Source organism: Amblyraja radiata, chromosome 31 (assembly GCF_010909765.2).
Source record: "Amblyraja radiata isolate CabotCenter1 chromosome 31, sAmbRad1.1.pri, whole genome shotgun sequence".
Classification (NCBI taxonomy): Eukaryota; Metazoa; Chordata; class Chondrichthyes; order Rajiformes; family Rajidae; genus Amblyraja; species Amblyraja radiata.
Window position 1 is genome coordinate 28,662,013 of NC_045986.1, and position 26,522 is coordinate 28,688,534.

Below are 26,522 nucleotides of genomic sequence, written 5' to 3' on the forward strand. Positions count from 1 at the left end.
TAAATGCATTTCGTTGTCTCTACTGTACACTGACAATGACAATTAAAATTGAATCTGAATCTGAATCTGATCTGAATCTCCATTGAAGCCCAGGGAGAGGCGCCCTGGAGAGGAAGGGACTACAAAAAGTAGTAAACACTGCCCAGTCCATCATCGGCTCTGACCTCCCCACCATCAACTTTGAGGCACGGGAGAAGGCAGGAACGGGGTACTGATTGTGGATGATCAGCCATGATCACATTGAATGGCAATGCTGGTTCGAAGTGATAGGGCTCAATGTGATCATGGCTGATCATCCCCAATCAGGACTCCGTTCCTGCCTCCTCCCCATATTCCCTGACTCCGCTATTTTTAAGAGCCCTATCTAGCTCTCCCTTGAAAGCATCCAGAGAACCGGCCTCCACCGCCCTCTGAGGCAGAGAATTCCACAGACTCACAACTCGTACAGCAAAGTTGATCAGCAGTCTTTGTGACTTTTCCTTTCTCTGGAAGAATTGTCAGAGTTTTTTGTGGCTGTGGTAATAGGTGACTTGCTTTGATTGCACTGATCCCCGGCTCCAGGCATGTTATTGTATAAAATAATCCCACTGATTATGTAAGTAAGGGACAATTGTGATGTTAATCTAGCTTTCCAATCTCTGCTCTTCCACTCTGCAGGTTTTTACACCGCGTGGCTTCTCCCTGCTGCCCTGGTTGGGACGTTTGTCTTCATCTCTGGGCTGATGTCGATGAACACCAACAAGTCTGCGTAAGTCAACTGGACAAAGGAAGCGGGGGAACTGCGCAAAACCCCTGCGGATGTCAGGTTTTAACAGTCTCTTAACAGACTCAGAACCGTCTGAGAGACTCCTCAGTCTCAGAGGAGGCAATAACTCTCGCAAGTTTCGAGACTCGCAACTCATGCAGCCTTCTTCCCCCAATGGATGGCCTGGGATGAAAGTCTTGAGGTTGAGATTTGGCTGTTTGATGTTGTTAGTTATTAATGTGCACATCTTGTGAGCACCATTTTGTGAGCGAAAGGTTGAACAAGTTAGGGCTTTATTCTTTGGAGCGCAGAAGGTTAAGAGGGGACTTGATAGAGGTTTTTAAAATGATGAGAGGGATAGACAGAGTTGACGTGGAAAAGCTTTTCCCACTGAGAGTAGGGAAGATTCAAACAAGGGGACATGACTTGAGAATTAAGGGACTGAAGTTTAGGGGTAACATGAGGGGGAACTTCTTTACTCAGAGAGTGGTAGCTGTGTGGAATGAGCTTCCAGAGAAGGTGGTGGAGGCAGGTTCGTTTTTATCATTTAAAAATAAATTGGATAGTTATATGGGTGGGAAAGGAATGGAGGGTTATGGTCTGAGCGCAGGTATATGGGACTAGGGGAGATTATGTGTTCGGCACGGACTAGAAGGGTCGAGATGGCCTGTTTCCGTGCTGTAATTGTTATATGGTTATATGGTTAATTACTGTCAAGAAATAAAAAGTATCACAGATTGATTGTAAAATGGGTAAGCTGACATCGCCATAATCACATCTTCTTCTATCTACTTCTTCTTGCGAACGGAACATAAATCAAAGGAATAGTTTGATCTCAAGCCGGGTGTTGAGCAGCACAGGCTGTTGCCTCTGCAGGACAAATGTCCCCAATGTTGGGCGAGTCCAGAACCAGGGGCCACACAGCCTTAGAATAAAGGGGAGGTCATTTAAGACTGAGGTGAGAAAAAAAACGTTTTCACCCAGAGAGTTGTGAATTTGTGGAGTTCCCTGCCACAGCGGGCAGTGGAGGCCAAGTCACTGGATGGATTTAAGAGAGAGTTAGATAGATCTCTAGGGGCTAGTGGAGTCAAGGGATATGGGGAGAAGGCAGGAACGGGGTACTGATTGGGGATGATCAGCCATGATAACATTGAATGGTGGTGCCGGCTTGAAGGACCGAATGGCCTACTCCTGTACCTATTGTCTATTGTCTATTAAACAAAGTCACGCACAGGCATCCTCCATGAGAGGACAGTCATACTTGTTTCGAGTGACCGCCGATGATGATGATTCTCAATGCCCCAACTAATGCAAGCAAGCAATCCATGCGCCTTCGTTGCTGCTCTTTCCACTTCCGTTGCCGATTTCATGGAGTTATGGACTTGGACTCTAGGACCCCTCTGTACATCAATGCTGTCAGGGATCATGTCATTAATTGTGTATTTTCTCACAATTGTGCAGATCATAATAGAATAGAATAGAATAGAATACCTTTATTTGTCATTCAGACCTTTCGGTCTGAACGAAATGCTGTTGCCTGCAGCCATACATGTAATAATAACAAAACACAATAAACACAAATTAACATCCACCACAGTGAGTTCACCAAACACCTCCTCACTGTGATGGAGGCAAAAGTCTTAGAGTTACTGTCTCTTCCCTCCTCTTCTCCCTCTGCGCCGAGGCGATACCCCACCGGGCGATGGTAAGTCAGTCCGCGGTTCAAGCTCCGCGGCCCGGGGGTGGTCAAAGCTGCCGCCCTCCAGTCCAGGACGCAGCTGTTGCAACGGGTGCTCCGGAAAACAGGCACCAGCCTGTGACCTGCGAGCTCCTGACATTGTCCTCCACTGGCCCGCGGCCGAGCCCCGGATCCAGGTCGCCGCCGCCTCAGCCGCCGTAGCACCGTCTCCGCTCCGCACCGGGCCGCCCACAAGGCAGCGTAATCATACATTATTAGCCAAGTGTGTCCATGTACCCCAGCTGTCTGTACTTGTGCATGAGACAATACTGGTGCATGCGCTGTGTGTGCAGAGAGACTGTGCATTAATTAACCTTGTGTTTCACTTCTTACAGGGAGCAGATTTGTAACACCAGCACTCAGCACCTCATGTGTCCTCTCTGTGAAAGCTGTGACACCTGGAATATCTCCGAGATCTGTTCAATGGCTAAAGTACGTCTTCTAACACTATGATAGCGTTGCCTGTGTGTGTGTGTGTCTGTGTGTGTGTCTGTGTGTGTGTGTGCGTGTGTGTCGTCATTTTGTTGTGGAGTCATGGAGTGACACAGCATGGAAACAGGCCCAACTTGTCCACATCAGCCGACATGTCCCAGCTACACTCGTCCCACCTGCCTGCGCTTGGTCCATATCCCTCCAAACCTGTCATATCCATGTACCTGTCCAACAGTTTTGTAAACGTTGGGATAGTCCCAGCCTCAACTACCTCCTCTGGCAGCTTGTTCCATACACCCACCACCCTTTGTGTGGAAAAAGTTACCCCTCAGATTCCTATTAAATCTTTTCTCATTCACCTTAAACCTATGTCCTCTGGTCCTCGATTCCCCTACTCTGGGCAAGAGACTCTGTGCGTCTAATTTTCGGTTTCACTGATTCGGTCTGTCGACTCGCTAAGAATGATGAGCTCTTTGACAAGCAGCATGGGCAGTTTGTTGCATCTACTGTGCGTCCAAACATTGATGTTGCTGATGGGAATGTCCACCGCTTTGACTTGCTTGTTGCTACTTCCTTGTCCCTCTCTCCAGCTGGGTTACCTCTTTGACCACCCCGGCACTGTCTTCTTCAGCATCTTCATGTCCTTCTGGGCGGTGACCTTCCTGGAGTATTGGAAGCGCAAGAACGCCACGTTGGCGCATCACTGGGACTGCATGAACTTTGAAGAGGAGGAGGTGAGGCCAGACTATTGCCATCATTTGTCGGTTAATTTAATCTGTAAATCTGGTTCAAGTTCAAGTTCAAGAGAGTTTATTGTCATGTGTCCCTGATAGGACAATGAAATTCTTGCTTTGCTTCAGCACAACAGAACATAGTAGGCATTGACTACAGAACAGATCCGTGTGTCCATATACCATTATATAAATATATACACACATGAATAAATAAACTGATAAAGTGCAAATAACAGATAATGGGTTATTAATGTTCAGAGTTTTGTCCGAGCCAAGTTTAATAGCCTGATGGCTGTGGGGAAGTAGCTATTCCTGAACCTGGTGGTTGCAGTCTTCAGGCTCCTGTACCTTCTACCTGAAGGTAGCGGGGAGATGAGTGTGTGGCCAGAATGGTGTGGGTCCTTGATGATGCTGCTAGCCTTTTTGAGGCAGTGACTGCGATAATGGAAGGGAGGTCAGAGCCGATGATGGACTGGGCAGTGTTTACTACTATTTGTATCTAGTCTAATTTTATCTACCACAGCTCAGGTCGGGGTGAGTTCCCCCCGCCACGAGTACCAGGTAATCTCGTGCTACCTGCTCCCTGGTTGGATAGTCGGCGACTAAACCGTCTCCTCCACCTGGTTTGCCAGGTGAGGAGGGGGCTGTGGACTCCAAGCAGGGCCAAAAACAAGATCCTGTCAAAGGGCGGATGAGCTCCTAGTGAGCTGACGGCCATCCACACTTCAGTAGAAGTTGCGATCACTGTCGTACGTAGCGTTGTAAGGAACGATGATAAAGCACACACACACCAAAACCCGATACTTCCAGCGGCGGAAGTCCACAGGAACTGGAGGACAGAGACGTGTGGTGCGTCCGTCACCGTTCCCATCGGAAACCAGCACCACTGCGTCGCTAATGTTTTCAACGATGGACAGAACGAGCTTATTTATCCAATTAAAGGAAAGTCCACATGAGGTATCAACATTTGTGTTCGTAAAAACTTAAATTGCAATCTTTGAACAGTGTGGTGTCAGCACAAAAATAACCCATGTAGAAGGTGCAAGATGCCTGTGGATGAAGGCCTGTGGTTAAAGCTGTGGGATGGACACAAAGTGCTGGAGTAACTCAGCGGGTGGGTCAAGCAGCACCTGTGGAGAAAAAGGATGGGTGACATTTCTGGTCTCGAGAAGGGTTTCAGCTACAGGCAGCGTTTAGATAGACTTGGTTCGGAGGTCGAGAGGGATTTGATAGAAGTGTATAAAGTTGTTAGAGGCAGAGATGGGGCAGAGAGTCACAACCTTTTTTCCCAGGATGGAAATGTCCATCACTAGGGGGCGTGGCTATGAGGTGAGAGGGGGGAAGTTTAATGGGCCAGTCCCACTTACGAGACTTTTTCGGCGACTCATAGGTCGAAAAAATTTTCAACAAGTTGAAAATCCAGTGGCGACCAGAAAGACGCTACAACTCTTGGGGCGACTGAGGAGATGACTCTCACGACCATACAGGCGACATGTCGCGGGGTGAAGCCTGTACGGTCGTGAGTAGTCGCCCAAAGAGTCGTGCCTTGTTCTGGTCGCCGCTGGATTTTCAACATGTTGAAAATTTCCGGAGACCTGCTGCGACTATGACGGGTGCCGGCAGTCGCCGAAAAATTCTCGCAAGTGGGACAGGCCCTTAAAAAAAGGAGAGGTCCTGGGGCAAATGTTTTAACAGAGTGTGGACGCAGATATGATGGTGGCATTTAGAGAGGGACCTGGGAGTGTAGGGAATAGAGGGATATGGATCACGTACAGGCATCTAAAGAAGGGTCTTGACCCAAAACGTCACCTATTCCTTTTCCCCAGAGATGCTGTCTGACTCGTTGAGTTACTCCAGATTTTTGTGTCTAACGTGGCTTCATTGAGGGCCGGATGGCTAGTTCCTGCGCTGCGCTGCGCTGTGTTTCTGTGCTGTGTTCTATCGGGAGAGAAGTTACCAGCGATGAGACCCGCTCTGTAACGCAAGTTGTCTCCCTGCAGGAACGTCCGAGACCTGAGTTTGCGGCAATGGCCCCGGCGATGGAACAGAACCCGATCACTGGGATCAAAGAGCCGCACTTCCCCGAGAGAGACCGCACGTCTCGCATCATCACAGGCTCCATGGTCATAATAATTATGGTGAGATCGGAAAAGCATCTGCATTAGTTTGCTCTTGTTCCCAAGCTCAGAGAGTCGGTGCAGATCCATGGGGTGTTACGCCCCTGTCCCACTTTGGCGATTTATTTTAGGCGACCACAGGCGACTAGGCTGTCGCCACATGGACGCCAACGTGTCGCCTGTATGGTCGTGAGTCGTCTCCTCAGTCGCGCAAAGAGTCGTAGCGTCTTTCTGGTCGCCGCTGGATTTTGAAATGTTCAAAACTTTTCGGCGACAGTGGGCTTGACGCCAATGAGCGTAGCTTGACTTCCCCTGACGTAGGTGCTGTCGTAGGTTGTCGCCAGGATGTCGTAGGTAGTCGCCGGTGCTGACTTCGGTTGGCGACTACCTACGTCAACCTACGTCAACCGGCGACAGGTACCGATTGTCTTAAGTTGCCGCCGACAGGGTGGTTGCTTGTCGCGGGTGGACGGAGGTTGTCGTTGGTCTGTGCGTAGGTGGACGTCCGAATGGGTCGCCGGTTGTCGGTAGCTTGCCGTAGCTTGCCGTCGACTAGGTGGTAGGTTGTTGTAGACATTGTCGTGTGGGGGGGGGGGGGGGGGGGGGGGGGGTGGTCCAGTCGCAGGTTTTTCGAGCAACCTGCTATGACTATGTCAGTCCCTGAAAAAATTGCCTAAGTGGGATAGGCCCATTATGCCTAGAATTGCAACTTTCATTTCCGATGCATTGGATAGTTTGTACAGAGTATTTTAGTTTATTGTATGTAAGTAAGTTTATTGGCCAAGTATTCACATACAAGGAATTTGCCTTGGTGCTCCGCCCACAAGTAACAACATGACATACAGTGACAGTTACGAATGCCTCAGGAAACACTGCAGGTAGGAAGGAACTGCAGATGCTGGTTTAAAACGAAGATAGACACAAAATGCTGGAGTAACTCAGCGGGACAGGCAGCATCTCTGGAGAGAAGGATTGGGTGACGTTTCGGGTCGAGACGGGTCAACAATCTACGATATTCATCAAAAGGGTGTTTTGCGATCGTATTAGGCTGGTTTGCCCTCAGAAGCAAGCAATAAACTTGGACTTGCAAGTGTCCCAACCAGAAACATCACCCATCCATTCATTCCACAGATGCTACCTGACCAACAGCAGTTTGTGTTTGCCCAGGGTTCCAGCATCTGCAGTTTGTTGTGCTTCCAATAGTGCCGTGTGTGGGAAAGTCATCACATTGAATCATCACCGCTGGGTAAGACCACACCAGATTTATGGTAATTGCCACTCGTCGGTACTCGGGGCTCTCGTGGACATTTTTCATCATGTTGAAAAATCTTCACCAGTCTTCCCGTGCTTACCTGCCGTTAGCGAGTCTTCCCGAGTACCTGCCGTTAGCGCTAAGAGACGTCCCCGAGCTCCGACGTACCCGCGACGTTCATTCTCCGTGCTTACCACGAGTTTGATTTTTTTTTTAAACTCGGGAGAGCTCTTGGAATGAACTCGTACCGTGGGACAGGGCTATTACTAGGATTATAGAGATTTTTGTTTAAGAAGGAACTGCAGATGCTGGAAAATCGAAGGAGGGAAGACAAAAATGCTGGAGGAACTTCACCCACTGAGTTTCTCCAGCAGAATTATAGAGGTTTATTGTTTTAGTATGTTTAGTATGTTTAGTATGTTAGCTTTCATAGCAAAAGGATTTGAGTATAGGAGCAGGGAGGTTCTACTGCAGTTGTACAGGGTCTTGGTGAGACCACACCTGGAGTATTGCATACAGTTTTGGTCTCCAAATCTGAGGAAGGACATTATTGCCATAGAGGGAGTGCAGAGAAGGTTCACCAGACTGATTCCTGGGATGTCAGGACTGTCTTATGAAGAAAGACTGGATAGACTTGGTTTATACTCTCTAGAATTTAGGAGATTGAGAGGGGATCTTATAGAAACTTATAAAATTCTTAAGGGGTTGGACAGGCTAGATGCAGGAAGATTGCTCCCGATGTTGGGGAAGTCCAGGACAAGGGGTCACAGCTTAAGGATAAGGGGGAAATCCTTTAAAACCGAGATGAGAAGAACTTTTTTCACACAGAGAGTGGTGAATCTCTGGAACTCTCTGCCACAGAGGGTAGTCGAGGCCAGTTCATTGGCTATATTTAAGAGGGAGTTAGATGTGGCCCTTGTGGCTAAGGGGATCAGAGGGTATGGAGAGAAGGCAGGTACGGGATACTGAGTTGGATGATCAGCCATGATCATATTGAACGGCGGTGCAGGCTCGAAGGGCCGAATGGCCTACTCCTGCACCTAATTTCTATGTTTCTATGTTTCTAATAACAGCTACGTTTTGGCTTTTCATTTCCTTTGTCCATTCCCCCATTCTCCTTGAAATTTATTTTCTCATTTTTTCATTTTTCCGTTTCTCGTTTTCCCCATTTTATTCGTTTCCTCACGGGCACTCCAACCCATTCTTTCTCTTCCCACTGGCGCATCCCGTATCCCGGCCACAATGATCACTCCTTCTCTCTCCTCTCTTCCCTGCCTGGCCCAGCTGTTTGTGGTGATGATCTTCCTGGTGACGGTTATCATATACCGAGGGATTGTCAGTATGATGATGTATCACACAGGCAACGCCATCCTGATGACCCAGGTGAGTCCACGAGCCAACGTCCGACACACTCTCCTCGCTCAGTCGAGGCGATTTGCACGCTCACGCTCCCTGTTTTCGTTAAACGTTTATTAATTTTTGAGGGGATTTTGGAATCGCTGGCAAAGCCAAAAATGTATCACTCTGCAATAATTGTCTTTGAAAACCACCTCCTTCAATCTCTGCGTTCCTTCAGCTGAAGCTGCTCCCACTGAATTCTGAGGAGACTTGTGTGTAGAGAGTGTTTTAAGAAGGAACTGCAGATGCTGGAAAATCGAAGGTACACAAAAAAGCTGGAGAAACTCAGCGGGTGTAGCAGCATCTATGGGGCGAAGGAAATAGGCAACGTTTCGGGCCGAAACTCAAAGGAAATAGGTAACGTTTCGGGCCGAAACTCAAAGGAAATAGGCAACGTTTCGGGCCGAAACTCAAAGGAAATAGGCAACGTTTCGGGCCGAAACTCAAAGGAAATAGGCAACGTTTCGGGCCGAAACTCAAAGGAAATAGGCAACGTTTCGGGCCGAAACTCAAAGGAAATAGGTAACGTTTCGGGCCGAAACTCAAAGGAAATAGGCAACGTTTCGGGCTGAAACTCAAAGGAAATAGGTAAAGTTTCGGGCCGAAACCCTTCCGGGTTTCGGCCCGAAACGTTGCCTATTTCCTTCGCTCCATAGATGCTGCTGCACCCGCTGAGTTTCTCCAGCTTTTTTGTGTACCTTGGATGTAGAGAGAGTTTGTTTAGTTGGTCAGTTTAGTTTATTGTCACGTGTACCGAGGTACAGTGAAAAGCTTTTTGTTGCGTGCCAACCAGTCAACGGAAAGACAACACATAGATACATAGATACATAGAAAATAGGTGCAGGAGTAGGCCATTCGGCCCTTCGAGCCTGCACCGCCATCCGATATGATCATGGCTGAACACATGATTACAATCGAGCCGTTTACAGTGTACAGACACATGATAAAGGGAATAATGTGAATAATCCAGACCGATGGTGCTGGTTGTCTGGGGAGATGAGGCGAGGACTGTGCCTTTAAGGAATGCCGCCACTGGAGATTCGTCAGGTGGAAGTGGATGCGAGAATAAAAGCAGCCGGGCTGGACAGAAGAGTCTAAACTGGTTATCTGTCTCTCTCCCTGCAATAAATATTAATTCTGACACCTCCCTGCTAGTGACAGCCCATGATTCATGGTGCCCGCATTCCACGTGCATGGAGATCCTTAAATCACAGCTAGTGCTGGAGGGGGTGGATGGCAGGCGAGGCTTCAAGTATGGCAGGAGCGTGCACATTCGGGATGGATCATTAAGACTTCTCCTGCAACACAGCATGAAGTTTCAAGTCTTCCCTCGTCCTCTCCTCGAGCCGTTATCTCCCGTGGGGTGTGGATTCACGGCCTGCGACACCGCTCCATCTCCAATCCAAGGGCCCCCGGTTCCTCACCGGTTGTGGTCAGGTTACGGGGCGCGGTAAAATGCCGGGATTGTACCCGTTGCTTTTTTGCTTCGTCTCCCCCCGACAGGCTGGGAACATCGCCAACATCAGCGGCTCCATGGTCAACCTCGTCCTCATCATGCTGATGGGCCAGATCTACACCTCGCTGGCGGAGAAACTCACCCGATGGGGTAAGGGAAACGCCCCGGGCAACCAGCCTGGAGCCAGCCGCAACCTGTGCCTGCTGTCCCAGCATTGATCCAAGTTAGAGTCTATACAGCCCCGCATGCCTGTCCCACCTTTGACTTAAGCGACACCTCTCCTTTCAGTTTTGATCCAAATTATAACCATTTCCTATTAGAACTTGTGGCACGGTGGCGCAGCGCTGCCTCACGGCACCAGAGCCCCGGGTTCGATCCCAACTACGGGTGCTGTCTGTACGGAGTTTGTACGTATTCCCTGTGACCGCGTGGGTTTTCTCCGGATGCTCCAGTTTCTTTCCTACATCCCAAAAACGTGCGGGTTTGTAGGTCAATTGGCTTCAGTGAAATTGTAAATTGTTCCCAGTGTGTAGGATAGTGCTAGTGTACGGGGTGATGAATGGTTGACTCAGTGGGCCGAAGGGCCTGTTTCCGTGCTGTATCTCCCAAGTCTAAAGTAAGGGAATAATCGCATGTGCCCCAAAAGTAAGGAACACAACTCTGACTTTTCAGAAGGTGTCAAAGAATGGAACAGTTGGATTTTCATTAAATGCTGTAGGTTGGCAGAAATGTAGAGTGACCATAAAGGTCAGAAAACAGGAACAAGGATCAAATGCAGAAGATCCTCGTACTCACATGTGTTCGCGGGAGTTTAGAAGAATGAGGGGGGAACCTCATTGAAACGTACAGAATAGTGAAAAGCCTGGATAGAGTGGATGTGGAGAGGATGTTTCCACTAGTGGGAGAGTCTAGGACATGGGTTCCCAACCTGGGGGAAATTTGTTGATTCTGGATTTGTACATATTTTTTCTCACTGACTGACTGACATACTGACTCATTTCACACAGAGTGTTGTGAGTTTGTGGAATTCTCACAGAGAGGGGTGAGTCTGTGGAATTCTCTGCCTCAGAGAGCGTGTGTGTATATGTGTGTGCGCGTGTGTGTGTGTGTGTGTGTGTGTGCATGGCTGTGTGTGTGTGTGTGTGTGTGTGTGTGTGTGTGTGTGTGTGTGTGTGTGTGTGTGTGTGTGTGTGTGTGTGTGTGTGTGTGTGTGTGTGTGTGCATGGCTGTGTGTGTGTGTGTATGGCTGTCTTTGTTTGCTTGTACTGAGAGCATGTATTTGATACGTGCTCATCCTTGGCCCTCCTACATATTAACACTTGTTGTTTTCTGTTTTGCACAGAGATGCATCGCACACAGACTCAGTTTGAGGATGCCTTCACCTTTAAAGTCTTTGTGTTCCAGTTTGTCAACTTCTACTCCTCCCCATTCTACGTGGCGTTCATAAAAGGCCGGTGCGTCGAAAGTAGAAATAAGTCGTATTAGACCCAAACGAGATGGTTATTGGTCGTCGGGATTTTTCCAGAGTTTCTCCAGACGGAAGAATAAAACCAGTGGTACACCATTCCCAGACGGATCCAATGCATAAAGAAAGATTCAGAAGTATCAGTGTCTGACAATCCACCTTCCTGTTGTTGGAATATTTTGTTGTGATGGTCATTGTCAAGTCAACTTTATTTGTCACATACACATACAAGATGTGCAGTGAAATGAAAGTGTCATAGCGACTGCATAGATACCATAGCTGCTTCTCTCTAGGATGCTAGCGAACCAACAGGGTTTATTTTTTGGTACACAAAAATGCTGGAGAAACTCAGCGGGTGCAGCAGCATCTATGGAGCGAAGGAAATAGGCAACATTTCGGGTCGAAACCCTTCTTCAGTCTGATGGGGGGCGGGGAGAAGAAAGGAAAAAGGAGGAGGAGGAGCCCGAAGGCTGGAGGATGGGAGGAGACAGCAGGAGGGCTGAGGAAGGGGAGGAGACAGCAAGTCTCCTTGTGTCTTAAACACAAGGGTTTATTTTTTAATAATATAGTAATTTCCTTGCGACCATTACTAACATTTGCCTCCATATTTATTTAATTATCTGACTTAACCTGTTAATGCGATTAGCCCTTTGTGAAGTGCATTGGAATCATTTTCAACATTAAAGGGCCTGTCCAACTTGGCGATTTTTTTTTGGCGACTGCTGGCATCACCGGCTGACAAATCAGGTCACCGAAAAATATGTGGCGTGATGACGTACGACGCGCGGTGTTTTTTCAAGTGTTGCGCCATTTTTTTTGTTGCCGCTGGATTTTGAAACGTTCAAAATCTTTTGGCGACACTGATATGACGCCAGCAGTCGCCACGAAAATTGCCAAGTGGGACACGCCCTTAAGGGTGTTACATCATTTTGGGGCCACAGATAAAGAATAAGGGGCGAGCCGTTTAGAACGGAGATGAGGAGAAACGTTTTCACACAGAGGGTTGTGAATGTGTGGAATTCTCTGCCTCAGAAGGCATTGGAGGCCAATTCTCTGGATGCCTTCAAGAGAGAGAGTTAGATAGAGCTCTTAAAGATAGCGGGGTCAGGGGATATGGGGAGAAGGCAGGAACGGGGTACTGATTGGGGATGATCAGCCATGATCGCTGTGTATGGCGGTGTTGGCTCGAAGGGCCGAATGGCCTACTCCTGCACCTATTGTCTATTGTCTATTAAATGCAAGCTGTTGTTGCTGGGGGCTGGGAATGGAAATCCTTTACCGTGTATGCTGTGTCTGCTTTCTCTAAGGTTCGTCGGATACCCGGGACATTATGGAAAGTTGTTCGGAATGAGGAACGAAGATGTGAGTAGTGAGACCATCGGGATAGCACTTTGTTACTTCCCAGATTTCTCCCCTTTTTTTTTGCTGAGTCTGCGTCCGTGTGGATAAATACATCCAGAACAGAGAGAGTGGGATATCCCCCTCACTCACCCTAACCACAACCTGCCCGACCATACATGCTCAGCAACTTTGCTCCACTAACTCACCAAGACCACTCTCTTCAGAATCCTTCCCCCTCTGTGATTAGTGACCAAAACTCCACAGAACGATGTGACTCAGCTTTGTGGTTCCTCTCATCACATCTAAAAACTTAAAAGGCTGAATAGTTGTCTATATTTCCAGCTATTTCTGCTACTGTTTTAATATTTGCAAATTTTAATTTTTGTCTTGTTTGTTTGGGGTATTGTGTTCAGTTTTGGTCGCCCTGCTTAGGGAAAATGCCTTTAAGTTGGAGAGGGTGCAATGTTTTTTATGAGGATGTTGCCGGGACATGAGGGCTTTAGATATAGGGAGAGATGAACAGGCAGGGACTTTATTTCTTGGAAAGCGGAAGACTGCTAGTCGTAGGTACTCGTGGCATCAAGTAGGTCGGGGCGTGATGAAACATGATGAAAAATGTCCACGAGTGAAAAAAGGTGGTGAATTAGGTCGTGAAAGTGGGACAGGCCCTTGAATCCTCCTCTTCCTCCCACCCTGTGTGATGTGTTGTTGTGGGGGACACATGGTGAATGAAGTGTGTGCGTGTTGTCCTGTCTGTCTCCCACAGTGCGGCCCGGGCGGGTGCCTCATCGAACTTGCTCAGCAGCTCTTCATCATCATGGTGGGGAAGCAGATCATCAGCAATGTTCAGGAGTTTGTTATCCCGTGAGTAGACCTTCTCCCCATTCCCTTCCCGACGCGCCAGACACTCAGCCGGCAACACTCTGGGAAAACCTCGGGCATCTCTGGAGTAACTCAGCGGGTCAGGCAACACCTCTGGAGAAAAGGAACGTGTGGCCTTCCTTCCTGCCCGGCACAACGAGTTACTCCAGCGTTTTGTGTCCATCTTCGGTGCAAAGCAGCATCCACAGCTACTTCTGACAAAGGGGACTTCTGTGTCCGAGGCAAGAATTGTCCCGGCAGCCTGACCTCCTCTGGAAGTGTAAAGTTCACAGTGGAATGGGGTGGTTGGGGAAGAGCTACGTAAGTGGCTCCATTTCAGCGGGGGGGAAACAAGCAGTTAGAAAGGTCCGGAAAGAGGAATTCGGTTTCTTTTCAGGATATAGAATAAACTGGAACAAAAGTGAAATTATGTCAATAAAACCTCAAGAGCCGACACACCTTTTAAAATTCCCTTTCAGAATCGCTACAGGAAAATTTAAATATCTGGGCGCTCAGGCAACCAGAAAATATACTTCTTTATTCAATGCAAACTTGCTGCCTTAGTTATTAAATTAAACGCTCTCATTCAATTCTGGAAAACACTTCCGATGCCTTTAATAGGCAGAATAAATGCCATAAAAATGATTTTCCTCCCACAAAGTCTCTATTTATTTCAATCATTACCGATATACCTTCCTAAAAATTCTTTCTGTTTTTGGCTGATCCTTGATATAAACACCGGCCCCATAGACCAGCGAACATCGGAGCAGAATCGTACAGGAACAAGCTCTTCGGCTCGCCATGTGTATGCTGAACATGATTCCAGGATGTACTGATCTCCTCCGCATGACCCATTCCCTCCCATTCCCAACATATCCATGTGCCTATCTAAACACCACTGTTGTATCTGCCTCCATCTCCACCCCGCCACTCACCACCCTCTGTGTAAAAAAAACCTGCCCCCCCCTCCCGCCTCTCTTTTAAACTTTACCCTCTTAGCTTAAAGCTGTGCCCTCTAATCTTCCCCATCTCCACCTATCGATTCCTCTCAATATGTTATATACTCCCCTCAACCTTCCGACATGCCAGCCTGCCCAACCCTTCCTTTAGCCAATACCCTGTGGTAAACAAAAATGCTGGAGAAACTCAGCCCTGTCCCCGTGATTGAAGATGTCTCTCTTACATTTGGGTTTGGATTTAGTTTATTGTCTCGTGCACCTCACTGTTGGGCTCTGCTGTTGTGTCTTGGCTCGGCCCCCACCAGTGCAAGTGACCGTCAGTTGTGTTGTTGCATGTGTTGTGTAACAGGAAGCTGAAGGCATGGTGGCAGAAGAGGAAGCTGGCCATTATCCGGGGATCCCAGATCTGCCAGGAGCCCAAACACTGGGAGGATGACTATGAACTCATCGCATCTGAGGGTCTGTTCGACGAGTATCTGGAAATGGGTGAGTGAGCAGAATAATTTATACTCATAGTCCCTATACAGGCCCTTCGGCCCAACTCGCCCATGCTGACCAACATGCCCCACTACACTAGTTTGGCCCATATCCTTCTAAACCTGTCCGATCCATGTACCTGTCTAAATGTCCCTTAAACGTTGCGATTGTACCTCCATCAAATCTCTCCTCTGGCAGCTGGTTCCATACACCCACCACCCTCAGGTTCCCATTAAATCTTTGCCCCTTCACCTATGTCCTTTGTCCCTCGATTCCCCTACTCTGGGCAAAAGACCCAATCAATTCCTCTCATGATTTTGTACACCTCTATAAGATCACCCCTCATCCTTCTGCCCTCCAAGGTATAGAAGGGATGTATCTTCAGACTAATTGTAGGGGGAGAAAATAAAGCTGGAAGAGGGGAGGGGCGGGACAAAGCCTGGCAGGCACAGGTGAGGAAATGAGGAGGTGATACAGGTGAGGAGGGTGTTTTGTTAGGCAGATGGTTGGGCAAAGGCCAGGGATGAAAAGACAAAAGGTGTGAAATAAAAGGATAGAAGAGTTGTAAATTGTGAAGCTAGAGGAAGGAATGTAGGTGGCGGGGGGGGGGTAAATAGGTGTGAGTCCAGGTGGGTCACAGGTGAGAGGGTGGGGGAAGACGGGGGGTGTATACGGGAGAAGAAAGGAAAGAGGGAGGATTATGTAGTTACCTAAAATTGGAGGATTCCATGTCCCTACTGTTGAGCTGTAAGCTACCCAAGCGGAATATGAGGCGCTGTTCCTCCAGTTTGCGTGTGGCCTCACTCTGGCAATGGAGGAGGCCCAGGAAAGAAAGGTCAGTGTGGGAACGGGAAGAGGAGTTAAAATGGTTCGCAGCCGGTAGATCCAACAGGCAGAGGGTTCAGTGAGATGAGTCCACGTTTGGTCTTGGCCAGTGCACAAGAGGCCACATTCGGGGAACCAGATGCTATAGATGAGGTTAATAATGTTCTCGCCTGCCCAACCTCTCCCTATCAATAGCTCAGTCGCTGGAAGCCTGGCAGACCTTCTCCACGCTCTTTGCAGCAGAACAGCATTGTCCCTATAACAGGGTGACCAAGATGATCGCTCCGCCCCGTGCAGCCCCACCAATGTCTGGGTTTGTTGTGATAGGATAGAATTAGGCCACTCGGCCCATCAGGTCTACTCCGCCATTCAATCATGGCTGATCTATCTCTCCCTCCTAACCACATTCTCCTGACTTCTCCCCATAACCCCCGACGCCTGTATTAATCAAAGTTGCCCCTCTAGGATTAAAACTCTCATCAGTAATAGCCCTGTCCCACGGTACGAGTTCATTCCAAGAGCTCTCCCGAGTTTAAAAAAAAAAATCAAACTCGTGGTAAGCACGGTGAATGAACGTAGCGGGTACGTCGGAGCTCGGGGACGTCTCTTAGCGGCTCGTAACGCTAACGGCAGGTACTCGGGAAGACTCGCTAACGGCAGGTAAGATTTCGTGAAGACTCGTGAAGATTTTTCAACACGATGAAAAATGTCCACGAGAGCCCCGAGTACCGACGAGTGGCCATTACCGTAAATCTCCGAGTTCGAATCAGGGCAAACTCGGTCGGGAGAACTCTTGGAATGAACTCGTACCGTGGGACAGGGGGTTTAACACATCCAAAGATATGGCACAGATCCTCGGGTCTGGTGAATTTCTGGGAGGAAGAAACGGAGAGCGTAAGGTTCCTGAATCTGTGCGTTCTTTCCCCGTGGCAGTGCTGCAGTTTGGGTTCATCACTATCTTTGTGGCCGCCTTCCCACTGGCTCCACTCTTCGCCCTGCTCAACAACTGGGTGGAGATCAGGCTGGATGCTCAGAAGTTTGTGTGTGAATACCGGAGACCGGTGGCCGAGCGGGCTCAGAACATCGGCGTCTGGTTCAACATCCTCGACGGCCTGGCCCAGCTCTCCGTCATCATCAACGTGAGTCACTGGGAACGTCTGTCTCCTCCCCTCCCGCATCTGTCTCCTCCCCTCTCGTATCGGAAACGCAGCTTGCTCCGGTGCCCCTGCTACTTGCCCTGTCATTTCTTTCCAGACGTTTTGACCATTGCTATTAATAACGTTATTCGTTATTCCCTTATCATTCATGCATCTAAACGCTGTACATGGATCGATTGTAATAGTGTATTATCTTTACGCTGACTGGTTAGCATGCAACAAATGCTTTTTACTGTACCTCAGTACACATGACAATAAATTGAACTGAAATTGAACTGAAACGAAAGTTTTCATAAGTTCATGAGCGATAGGAGCAGAATTGGGCCATTCGGCCCATCAAGTCTAGTCCGCCATTCAATCATGGCTGATCTATCTCTCTCTCTCTCAACCCCATTCTCCTGCCTTCCCCCCATAACCCCTGACACCCGTACTAATCAAGAATCTATCTATCTCTGCCTTAACTTGGCACTGACTTGGCCTCCACAGTCTTCTGTGGCAATTAATTCCACAGATTCACCACCCTCTGACTAAAGAAATTCCTCCTCATCTCCTTCCTAAAGGAACATCCTTTTATTCCGAGGCTGTGGCCTCTAGTCCTAGACTGTCCCACTAGTGGAAGCATCCTCTCCACATCCACTCTATCCAGGCCTTTCACTATTGGGTACGTTTCAATGAGGTTTCCCTCTCATCCTTCTAAACTCCAGCGAGTACAGGCCCAGTGCCGTCAAACGCTCATCATATGTCAACCCAATAATTCCAGTGACTAACACTCTGATAACTATCCCAGGCACTACATTTTGCCTCTTGACAATCTGATAGAGGTGGGGTGTTGAGTGGAGGTGTAGTGTTGGTGATAAGATTTTTGTCCTGCTGGGGGGGTCCACAGCCCCCTCCTCACCTGGCAAACCAGGTGGGGGAGACGGTTTAGTCGCCGACTATCCAACCATGGAGCAGGTAGCACGGGATTACATGGTACCCGTGTCGGGGGGGAACTCCTGACATTGGCTAATGTTACTGCTTGTGACTCTTCAGTTGAGTTCAGTTTAGTTTATTGTCACGTGTACCGAGGTACAGTGAAAAGCTTTTTGTAGCGTGCTATCCAGTCAGCAGAAAGACAATACATGATTACAATCGAGCCGTTTACAGTGTATAGATACATGATAAGGGAATAACGACTGTATTAGTAGAATTAGTGGGTGCCTGAATATGAATCCTAAAGTCATCCGTACAATTTGTGACTGTGAGATTACTGAAGGCGCGAATATTAATAATTAAGACTGTTTTGTGGAATTGGGGAAAGCTTGAATATGAATTTTCAAAACTGATTTGAAAAAATAAACATTATCTGGGTCAAAACTGGAAAGCAATGAATGGAATGAAGAAAGCTGTAAATATTAATACCTGGGACTAATTCAGTAGTATTAAAGATATTTATTTTATCAATAAAAGGTGTTGGTTATTGAAACATTTGGGGTACTTTGGAAGACTGTTGTACTGTGTGTACGGGACAAATATATAGCATATTGTGTATTTTCTTGTATATATGGAAGATAGACACAAAACGGTGGAGTAACTCAGTGGGACAAGCAGCATCTCTGGAGAGAAGGAATAGGTGGATGGCCACAAAATGCTGGAGTAACTCAGCGGGACAGGCAGCATCTCTGGAGAGAAGGAATGGGTGACGTTTCGGGCCGAGATCTTTCTCCAGACTGAGAGTCAGGGGAGAGGGGAAGGGGTCTTGACTAGTGTAGGTGGTGACTATGTCTCCATCTCGTTCAATCTTTTATTTCCTGCTCCAGGCGTTCCTGATTGCATTTACATCGGAGTTCCTCCCTCGGCTGCTCTACCAGTACGAGAACAGTGGGAGCCTGGATGGATACGTGAACTTCACACTGGCCTACTCACCCTACAGCTACGTCAGCAGCAACTACACCATATGCAGGTGAGAGAGCCCGACCAGTGGGCCCTGGGCAGCCAGCAGGGAAACAGGCCCTTCGGCCCATCTCGTCCATGCCGACCAAGGTGCCCCATCTAAGCTCGTCCCATCTACCCCCTGTGCTTGGCCCATGGCCCCTAAAATGGTTCCTATCCATCTTCCCTTCAGGACCAGCATTGAATATGAATCAAATATGAGCATGCGATTTTGTCCACCACAACTCAAACCATGTACATAGTTTTAGTTTTAGTTTTAGTTTAGAGATACAGCGCGGAAACAGGCCCTCCGGCCCACTGGGTCCGCGCCGACCAGCGATCCCCGCACATTAACACTATCCTACACCCACTAGGGACAATCTTTACATTTATACCAAGCCATTAAACCTACAAATCTGCACGTCTTTGGAGTGTGGGAGGAAACCGAAGATCTCGGAGAAAACCCACGCAGGTCACGGGTAGAACGTGCAAACTCTGTATAGACAGCGCCCGTAGTCGGGATCGAACCCGGGTCTCCGGCGCTGCAGGAGTTTAAATTTTAAATTAATAAAAGAAAGATTGTTGCGAAAATGAGAGGTCAGCCCAGCCCGGTGGCACAGTGTTAGAGTTGCTGCCTTACAGCACCTGGGATCGATCCTGACTGCGGGCGCTGTCTGTACGGAGTTTGTACTTCTCCCTGTGACCACGTGGGTTTTCTCCGGGTGCTCCGGTTTCCTCCCGCATTCCCAAGACGTGCAGGTTTTTCGGTTCATTGGCTTCGGTAAATTGCAGGGGAAATCTGTTTATGCAGGGAACTGGGAGACCATGGAATGCAACAATAGAGTGAGTGATTGCAACAAGCCAACAGCGGCAGGTAGTGCCGCCCCCTCACAGCGCCAGGGACCCAGGTTCCATCCTGACCTCGTTTGCTGTCTGTGTGGAGTTTGCACGTTCTCCCCGAGGCCGGGGGTTTCTTCCGGATCCCTTCAACATCCCGAAGTTGTGCAGGTTTGTAGGTTATTTGGCCCTCTGTAAATTACCCCTAGAGTGTAGGGAATGGATGGATACACAGCTGGGATAGAACATAGAACTAGTGTGAACAGGTGAGGAATGGTCAACATGCGCTCAGTGAGCTGAAGAGCCTGTTTCCTTCAATCAATGAATCAAATATGTTACCAGTCAAGGGCAGGTCAGATCAATGACCAATGGAACAGTTGGGATCAAGAGATGAACTGGGTGAAGTATTAACAGTCAAAGTCAATTTTATTCGTCACATGCACCCGAAGGTGCAGTGATATGAATTTGCCAGCAGCGATACACTTAAAAATAATACACAATACACAATAAGATTTAACACAAACATCCACCACAACATTCTTCACTGTGCTGGAAGGCAACAAGGTTCAGCCAGTCCTCCTCCTTTGTTTACCCGTGGTCGGGGCCACGAACCCTCCGCAGTCGCCCAATGTACAGGCCCTCTCGTCGGGATGATCCAAACTCCGACGTCGGGACGTTCAAACACACACTCCGCGGATCTACACTATCTAAACTCCACCCTGGGCAGTTGGGACCAAACTTGTTCCTGTGTTGTGATATCTATGTGATTCTTACATGTAATGACAGGTACAAAGCATTCCGTGATCCCGCTGGGAATCTCACCCTCTTCTATTGGAAGCTGCTGGCCGTTCGACTCGGATTCATCATTGCCTTCGAGGTAATGCAGTATTGAGCGGTTCTGTGACAATAGACAATAGACAATAGGTGCAGGAGTAGGCCATTCGGCCCTTCGAGCCAGCACCGCGCATTCAATGTGATCATGGCTGATCATCCCCAATCAGTACCCCTTTCCTGCCTTCTCCCCATATCCCCTGACTCCGCTATCTTTAATAGCCCTATCTAGCTCTCTCTTGAAAGCATCCAGAGAACCTGCTCCACTGCCCTCTGAGGCAGAGAATTCCACAGACTCACCACTCTCTGTGAGAAAAAGTGTTTCCTCGTCTCCGTTCTAAATGGCTTACTCCTTATTCTTAAACTGTGTGGCCCCTGGTTCTGGACTCCCCCAACATCGGGAACATCGGGAGTAATTCCTCGTGATCGGTTTCTGCACCCCTGTTGTCGGGTAGTTGGGACTCTTTTAAAATCTCCATCTTCAATGTAGAGCTCGGAATGTCAATGCCAAATTAAAGCTCATTTATACATTTGCTGAGGCATTTCCCTGTGCCTGCATAGTGATACAGTGTGGTAACAGCCCACCTGGCCCAATGTACCCACACCGGCCAACATGAATGAATAAGTATATTGGCCAAGTATTCACATACAAGGAATTTGCCTTGGTGCTCCGCCCGCAAGTGACAACATGACATACAGTGACAGTTAGGAATGACACATAAAACATTATTAGTAAAACATTATTGATTAGACATGTGCGTTAAATAGTGTCCCATCTACACTGGTCCCATCTGCCTGCGTTTAGCCCAAATCCCTCTAAACTAATCCTATCCATGTACATTAAAATTGTACAAGGCATTGGTGAGACCAAATCTGGAGTATGGTGTACAATTTTGGTCGCCCAATTATAGGAAGGATGTCAACAAAATAGAGAGAGTACAGAGGAGATTTACTAGAATGTTGCCTGGGTTTCAACAACTAAGTTACAGAGAAAGGTTGAATAAGTTAGGTCTTTATTCTCTGGAGCGCAGAAGGTTAAGGGGGGACTTGATAGAGGTCTTTAAAATGATGAGAGGGATAGACAGAGTTGATGTGATCAAGCTTTTCCCTTTGAGAATAGGGAAGATTCAAACAAGAGGACATGACTTCAGAATTAAGGGACAGAAGTTTAGGGGTAACATGAGGGGGAACTTCTTTACTCAGAGAGTGGTAGCGGTGTGGAATGAGCTTCCAGTGGAAGTGGTGGCGGCAGGTTCGTTGGTATCATTTAAAAATAAATTGGATAGGCATATGGATGAGAAGGGAATGGAGGGTTATGGTATGAGTGCAGGCAGGTGGGACTAAGGGAAAAAAAGTTGTTCGGCACGGACTTGTAGGGCCGAGATGGCCTGTTTCCGTGCTGTAATTGTTATATGGTTATATGATGTGACTACTGTTATGATCCCATTGGAGGTGGCAAACATTTTGGAGGATTATGTGCTGTACTAGTTTTGGGATCAACATACCTCACAGTACAGAGGTAGAACCCCAGAATGAAAGTGCTAGTGGAATCTCCAGATTAGTTTATTGTTTATTGTCATATATACCATGGCGTATTGAAATTATATGGTTACACCCGTTCCTTCTATCCACCGATAGATGCTGTCTGTCCCGCTGAGTTACTCCGGCATTTTGTGTCGAAATGTTTCTTAAACTTTGCGATAGTTGATAGCATCCTGTAACGCACTCTGGGTTTCATACTGCTGGGGTGTCTGCCCGTCCCTGGTGGGGTTCAGTGTAGATACTCCTCCACACTATGTGTGCCTCTGACGTTGCTGTGTGCTGGCTCTGCCCTGGGCCTGTGGAGAGGACTGTTGCTGTTGCAGGAGCCCTGCCGAGTATGTCACTGAATTTGTGCTGATTATGTCACCGATTGCCGCTGGCTATGTCTCTGAATTAGTGTGGTTTGTGAATCTTCTGAATCTGCTGAATTTGTAGTCGGCAGGGCAGTACTCTGCATATCGCCAACTTGGATGTGTTGTACACACTAACGTGCTGTTAGTGCCCCCTTAAATCTGTCTAGTGAAGGCGATTTGACTATATTGTTGTCTAGTTTATTCCATTCCCATAAGGTTCTTACAAAGAATGAGTTCTTATAAATATCTGTCCTGGCGAATGGGATTTCTATTTGCAGATCATTTCTCTTTCTTGTTCTCCTTTCTGTTGAGTATGTTATGTATCTACCTGTAGTTATGCCCCAACATCCCCTTGTGAATCATGTACAACATGGCTAGTGTGTTCCTTGTCCTTCTTGTTTCCAGCGTTTCCCACTCCAGGTGGGACAGCAACTCTATTGTAGTTCCCGATGCAAGAGCGTGCTGCTTTCCTCTGTACCCTTCTAGTTTGTTGATGTGACCAAATTTGATATTTGTTTATGTCACCGATTGCCGTGGTTTATGTCATCGATTGCCGCGGTTTATGTCACCGATTGCCGTGGTGTATGTCACCGATTGCCGCTGGCTATGTCACCGATTGCCGTGGTTTATGTCACCGATTGCCACTGGCTATAGAAACATAGAAATGAGGTGCAGGAGTAGGCCATTTGGCCCTTCGAGCCTGCACCGCCATTCAATATGATCATGGCTGATCATCCAACTCAGTATCCCGTACCTGCCTTCTCTCCATACCCCCTGATCCCTTTAGCCACAAGGGCCACATCTAACTCCCTCCGTCATCGATTGCCGCGGTTTATGTCACCGATTGCCGCTGGCTATGTCACCGATTGCCGCTGGCTATGTCACCGATTGCCGCTGGCTATGTCACCGATTGCCGTGGTGTATGTCATCGATTGCCGTGGTGTATGTCACCGATTGCCGCTGGCTATGTCACCGATTGCCGCTGGCTATGTCACCGATTGCCGTGGTGTATGTCACCGATTGCCGCTGGCTATGTCACCGATTGCCGTGGTGTATGTCACCGATTGCCGCTGGCTATGTCACCGATTGCCGCTGGCTATGTCACCGATTGCCGCTGGCTATGTCACCGATTGCCGCTGGCTATGTCACCGATTGCCGCTGGCTATGTCACCGATTGCCGTGGTGTATGTCACCGATTGCCGCTGGCTATGTCACCGATTGCCGCTGGCTATGTCACCGATTGCCGCTGGCTATGTCACCGATTGCCGCTGGCTATGTCACCGAACGGCTGTGCTTTGGTTCTGTAGCACGTGGTGTTTCTCATTCTCCGTCTGATCGACTGGATGGTGCTGGACATCCCAGAGTCCCTGCAGGTGAAGATTAAGCGGGAGCGGTACCTGGCCAAGCAGGCGTTGGCGGACAACCAGGATGTTTACCTGTCGGTGAGTTGACGTGTCAATCCACCTATTTGGCAAGGGTACAGGCCCACATCGGTTAGAGGCAGCAGACAGTCTGAGTAGAGTCAAGATTCAAGATTCAAGTGAGTTTATTGTCATGTGTCCCAGATAGGACAATGAAATTCTTGCTTTGCTTCAGCACAACAGAACATAGTAGGCATGACTACAGAACAGATCAGTGTGTCCATATACCATTGTATAAGTATATACACACATGAATAAATAAACTGATAAAGTGCAAATAACAGATAACGGGTTATTAATGTTCAGAGTTTTGTCCGAGCCAAGTTTAATAGCCTGATGGCTGTGGGGAAGTAGCTATTCCTGTGTAGGAAGGAACTGCAGATGCCGGTTTACCACAGAGAAAGACAGAAAATGCTGGAGTAACTCCGCGGGTCAGGCAGCATCTCTGGAGAAAAGAAATAGATGACGTTTCGGGTCGGGACCCTTCTTCAGACTGAGAGTCAGGGGAAAGGGAAACGAGAGATATAGGCGGCGCATGGAACAAATGAATGAAAGATATGCAGATACCAACACTGGTCAAGGGACGTTGGAGCCCACAATGGTCCATTGTTGGTGTGCGGTAGGCAATAACGAGTTGTACAGACAGTGAAACTCAACAGGCCGACTGTGAAACTAGTACAACGACTAGGGTGGGGAGGGACGGAGAAAGAGGAGACGCAAGGATTACTTGAAGTTAGAGAAATCAATATCCTTACCGCTGGGATGTTAGCTGCCCAAATTAAAATGTTTACTTCAATTGTGCGATTAGAATAAAGCTCCATACATTATATGATGTTATTCGCCATAATGTCCGTAACATGAATGGATGGAATCTCCAACATGGGGACGCAAGGAACTGCAGATGCTGGAATCTTGTGATGAGTGGTAGGCTGGAGGATTGATAAATCTTTAGAAACCAGCAAAGGATAACTCAAAGAATGAAGAGAGAGAAAATAAAACAGACAATATTTAAAAAAAATACTTCAATGAGTATGTGAAGTAAAGGCTGAAGACTGAAAGTGTGGAAGAGTGTTGGGACCGCCTCCTGTCTGGGGATTGTGGGAGATCCTGAATGCAGAAACTCTTGGCGGAGTTCCTGCAAGCAGGACCTCCTTCTGTCCAGGGATTGCGGAGTTCTCGAATGCTTTGTTCGCTGGCCTGGTAACATGGATCCCATCCCCATTGTGTTGACATCTAACGGCAGGCAGCAAGCTCAGTGTGTGACTGGTCCAGCAAGGGCTCGATAATTCAGCAGTGACTAGTTGATGCTAAACTTTGGTTTTATAGTCGGTCAGGGAGAACGTGAATCGAGGGCAATGCGGAGTTAAGGGCCTGCCCCACTTACGCGGGCTTGGCTCGCAAATTACGCGACCTCGTGGTCGCTTGAGGCGTACAGGCACCTTATGGCCGCGCGGGGCTCCGAAATTCTTGCAGTGACCAAAATCTTTGCGCGCCAACGGCCTGTCGGCACGCAGGCGCATTGCGGTCGTACGCAGTGTCATGACGGCGTATGCAGCGTCTTGACCGCGTACGCCTAGCACGTGGCGTTGCGTGATGAGGTCACCGCCCGACGCCGTGCGACGCCCAAATTCAGCCGGCCCGCCTCCTGCCCAGCTGATTGGTAAGCATGACGCAAATGACGTCACGCGCGAACTTAACCCGAACTTAGCGCGTACTTAGCACGAACTCCGCTTCCGGTTGGTCGCGCCAAACGCACGCAATCGCATGCAAGTGGGACAGGCCCTTTAAGTCCCATGACTTCAAGCAATGGTGCATTGCATCTTTCTTCAACCACAATGAAAAACCAGGCAGGAGAAAGCATTTATTTATTGATTAAAGAACAATGAGGGGGGATGTATACTGCCAGTGGTGACTGTAAATGCATAAATTAGCATCTGCTCATTCATTGAGGTCTCTGTCTCTGCTCTAACTTCAGTCATTATATCTCCACAGGAAATTGTATATCCAGAAGTACCATAAGCCTGCAAGTGGCAACTCAGCCTTACAGGAGCTAACTGGCTATTACACAGTCGGCCAGGGTCTGCCCGGGCTGGGAGATGTGGAGTGGACACTGCAGGACCAGGCTGTAGACTTGCTCCCATGTCAGTGCTCTCTCTGCTTGGTGTTTGCTGCACACGTGGCTCGTTCCTCCTCATGCTGGCTTTGCATGTCTGTGACGCACCTTCACACACGCGGCAGATAGAATGGGTCACCACTCCCCCCACCCTCACCCCCCCACCCTCACCCCCCACCCACTCACCCTCACCCTCTCACCCCCACCCTCTCACCCCCACCCTCTCACCCCCACCCTCTCACCCCCCCACCCTCTCACCCCCACCCACTTCACCCACCCACTCACTCACCCCACCCTCACCCCACCCATTCACCCACTCACTCACCCCACCCATTCACCCCCCCTCCCCCCCCTTCTGACACCCATACTAATCACAAATCTATGTAAAATATATCCACTGACTTGGCCTCCACAGCCGTCTGTAGCAAAGAATTCCGCAGATTCACCACCCTCTGACTAAAGAAATCCCTCCTCATCTCCTTCCTAAAAGAACATCCTTTAATTCTGAGGCTGCGACCTCTAGTCCTAGACTCTCCCACTAGTGGAAACATCCTCTC

The 26,522-nt window shown here is 48.4% G+C and overlaps 1 protein-coding gene across 1 annotated transcript in view; it reads left to right on the plus strand.

The window, feature by feature from the left end:
- The window catches only part of LOC116990562 (anoctamin-7-like), a 44,092-nt gene extending 17,929 nt beyond the window's left edge, over positions 1–26,163 (plus strand). Inside the window, exons 9-23 of the mRNA XM_033048353.1 lie at positions 658–748; positions 2,819–2,915; positions 3,506–3,649; positions 5,650–5,787; positions 8,303–8,401; positions 9,920–10,022; positions 11,215–11,326; positions 12,645–12,699; positions 13,445–13,542; positions 14,848–14,984; positions 16,734–16,939; positions 18,757–18,899; positions 20,492–20,582; positions 23,739–23,873; positions 25,845–26,163. Of these exons, the coding sequence (XP_032904244.1) occupies positions 658–748; positions 2,819–2,915; positions 3,506–3,649; positions 5,650–5,787; positions 8,303–8,401; positions 9,920–10,022; positions 11,215–11,326; positions 12,645–12,699; positions 13,445–13,542; positions 14,848–14,984; positions 16,734–16,939; positions 18,757–18,899; positions 20,492–20,582; positions 23,739–23,873; positions 25,845–25,871 (1,676 nt within the window). The 3' untranslated portion in view covers positions 25,872–26,163. The remainder of the gene's footprint in view (positions 1–657; positions 749–2,818; positions 2,916–3,505; positions 3,650–5,649; positions 5,788–8,302; positions 8,402–9,919; positions 10,023–11,214; positions 11,327–12,644; positions 12,700–13,444; positions 13,543–14,847; positions 14,985–16,733; positions 16,940–18,756; positions 18,900–20,491; positions 20,583–23,738; positions 23,874–25,844) is intronic.
- Positions 26,164–26,522: the final 359 nt, after the last annotated feature.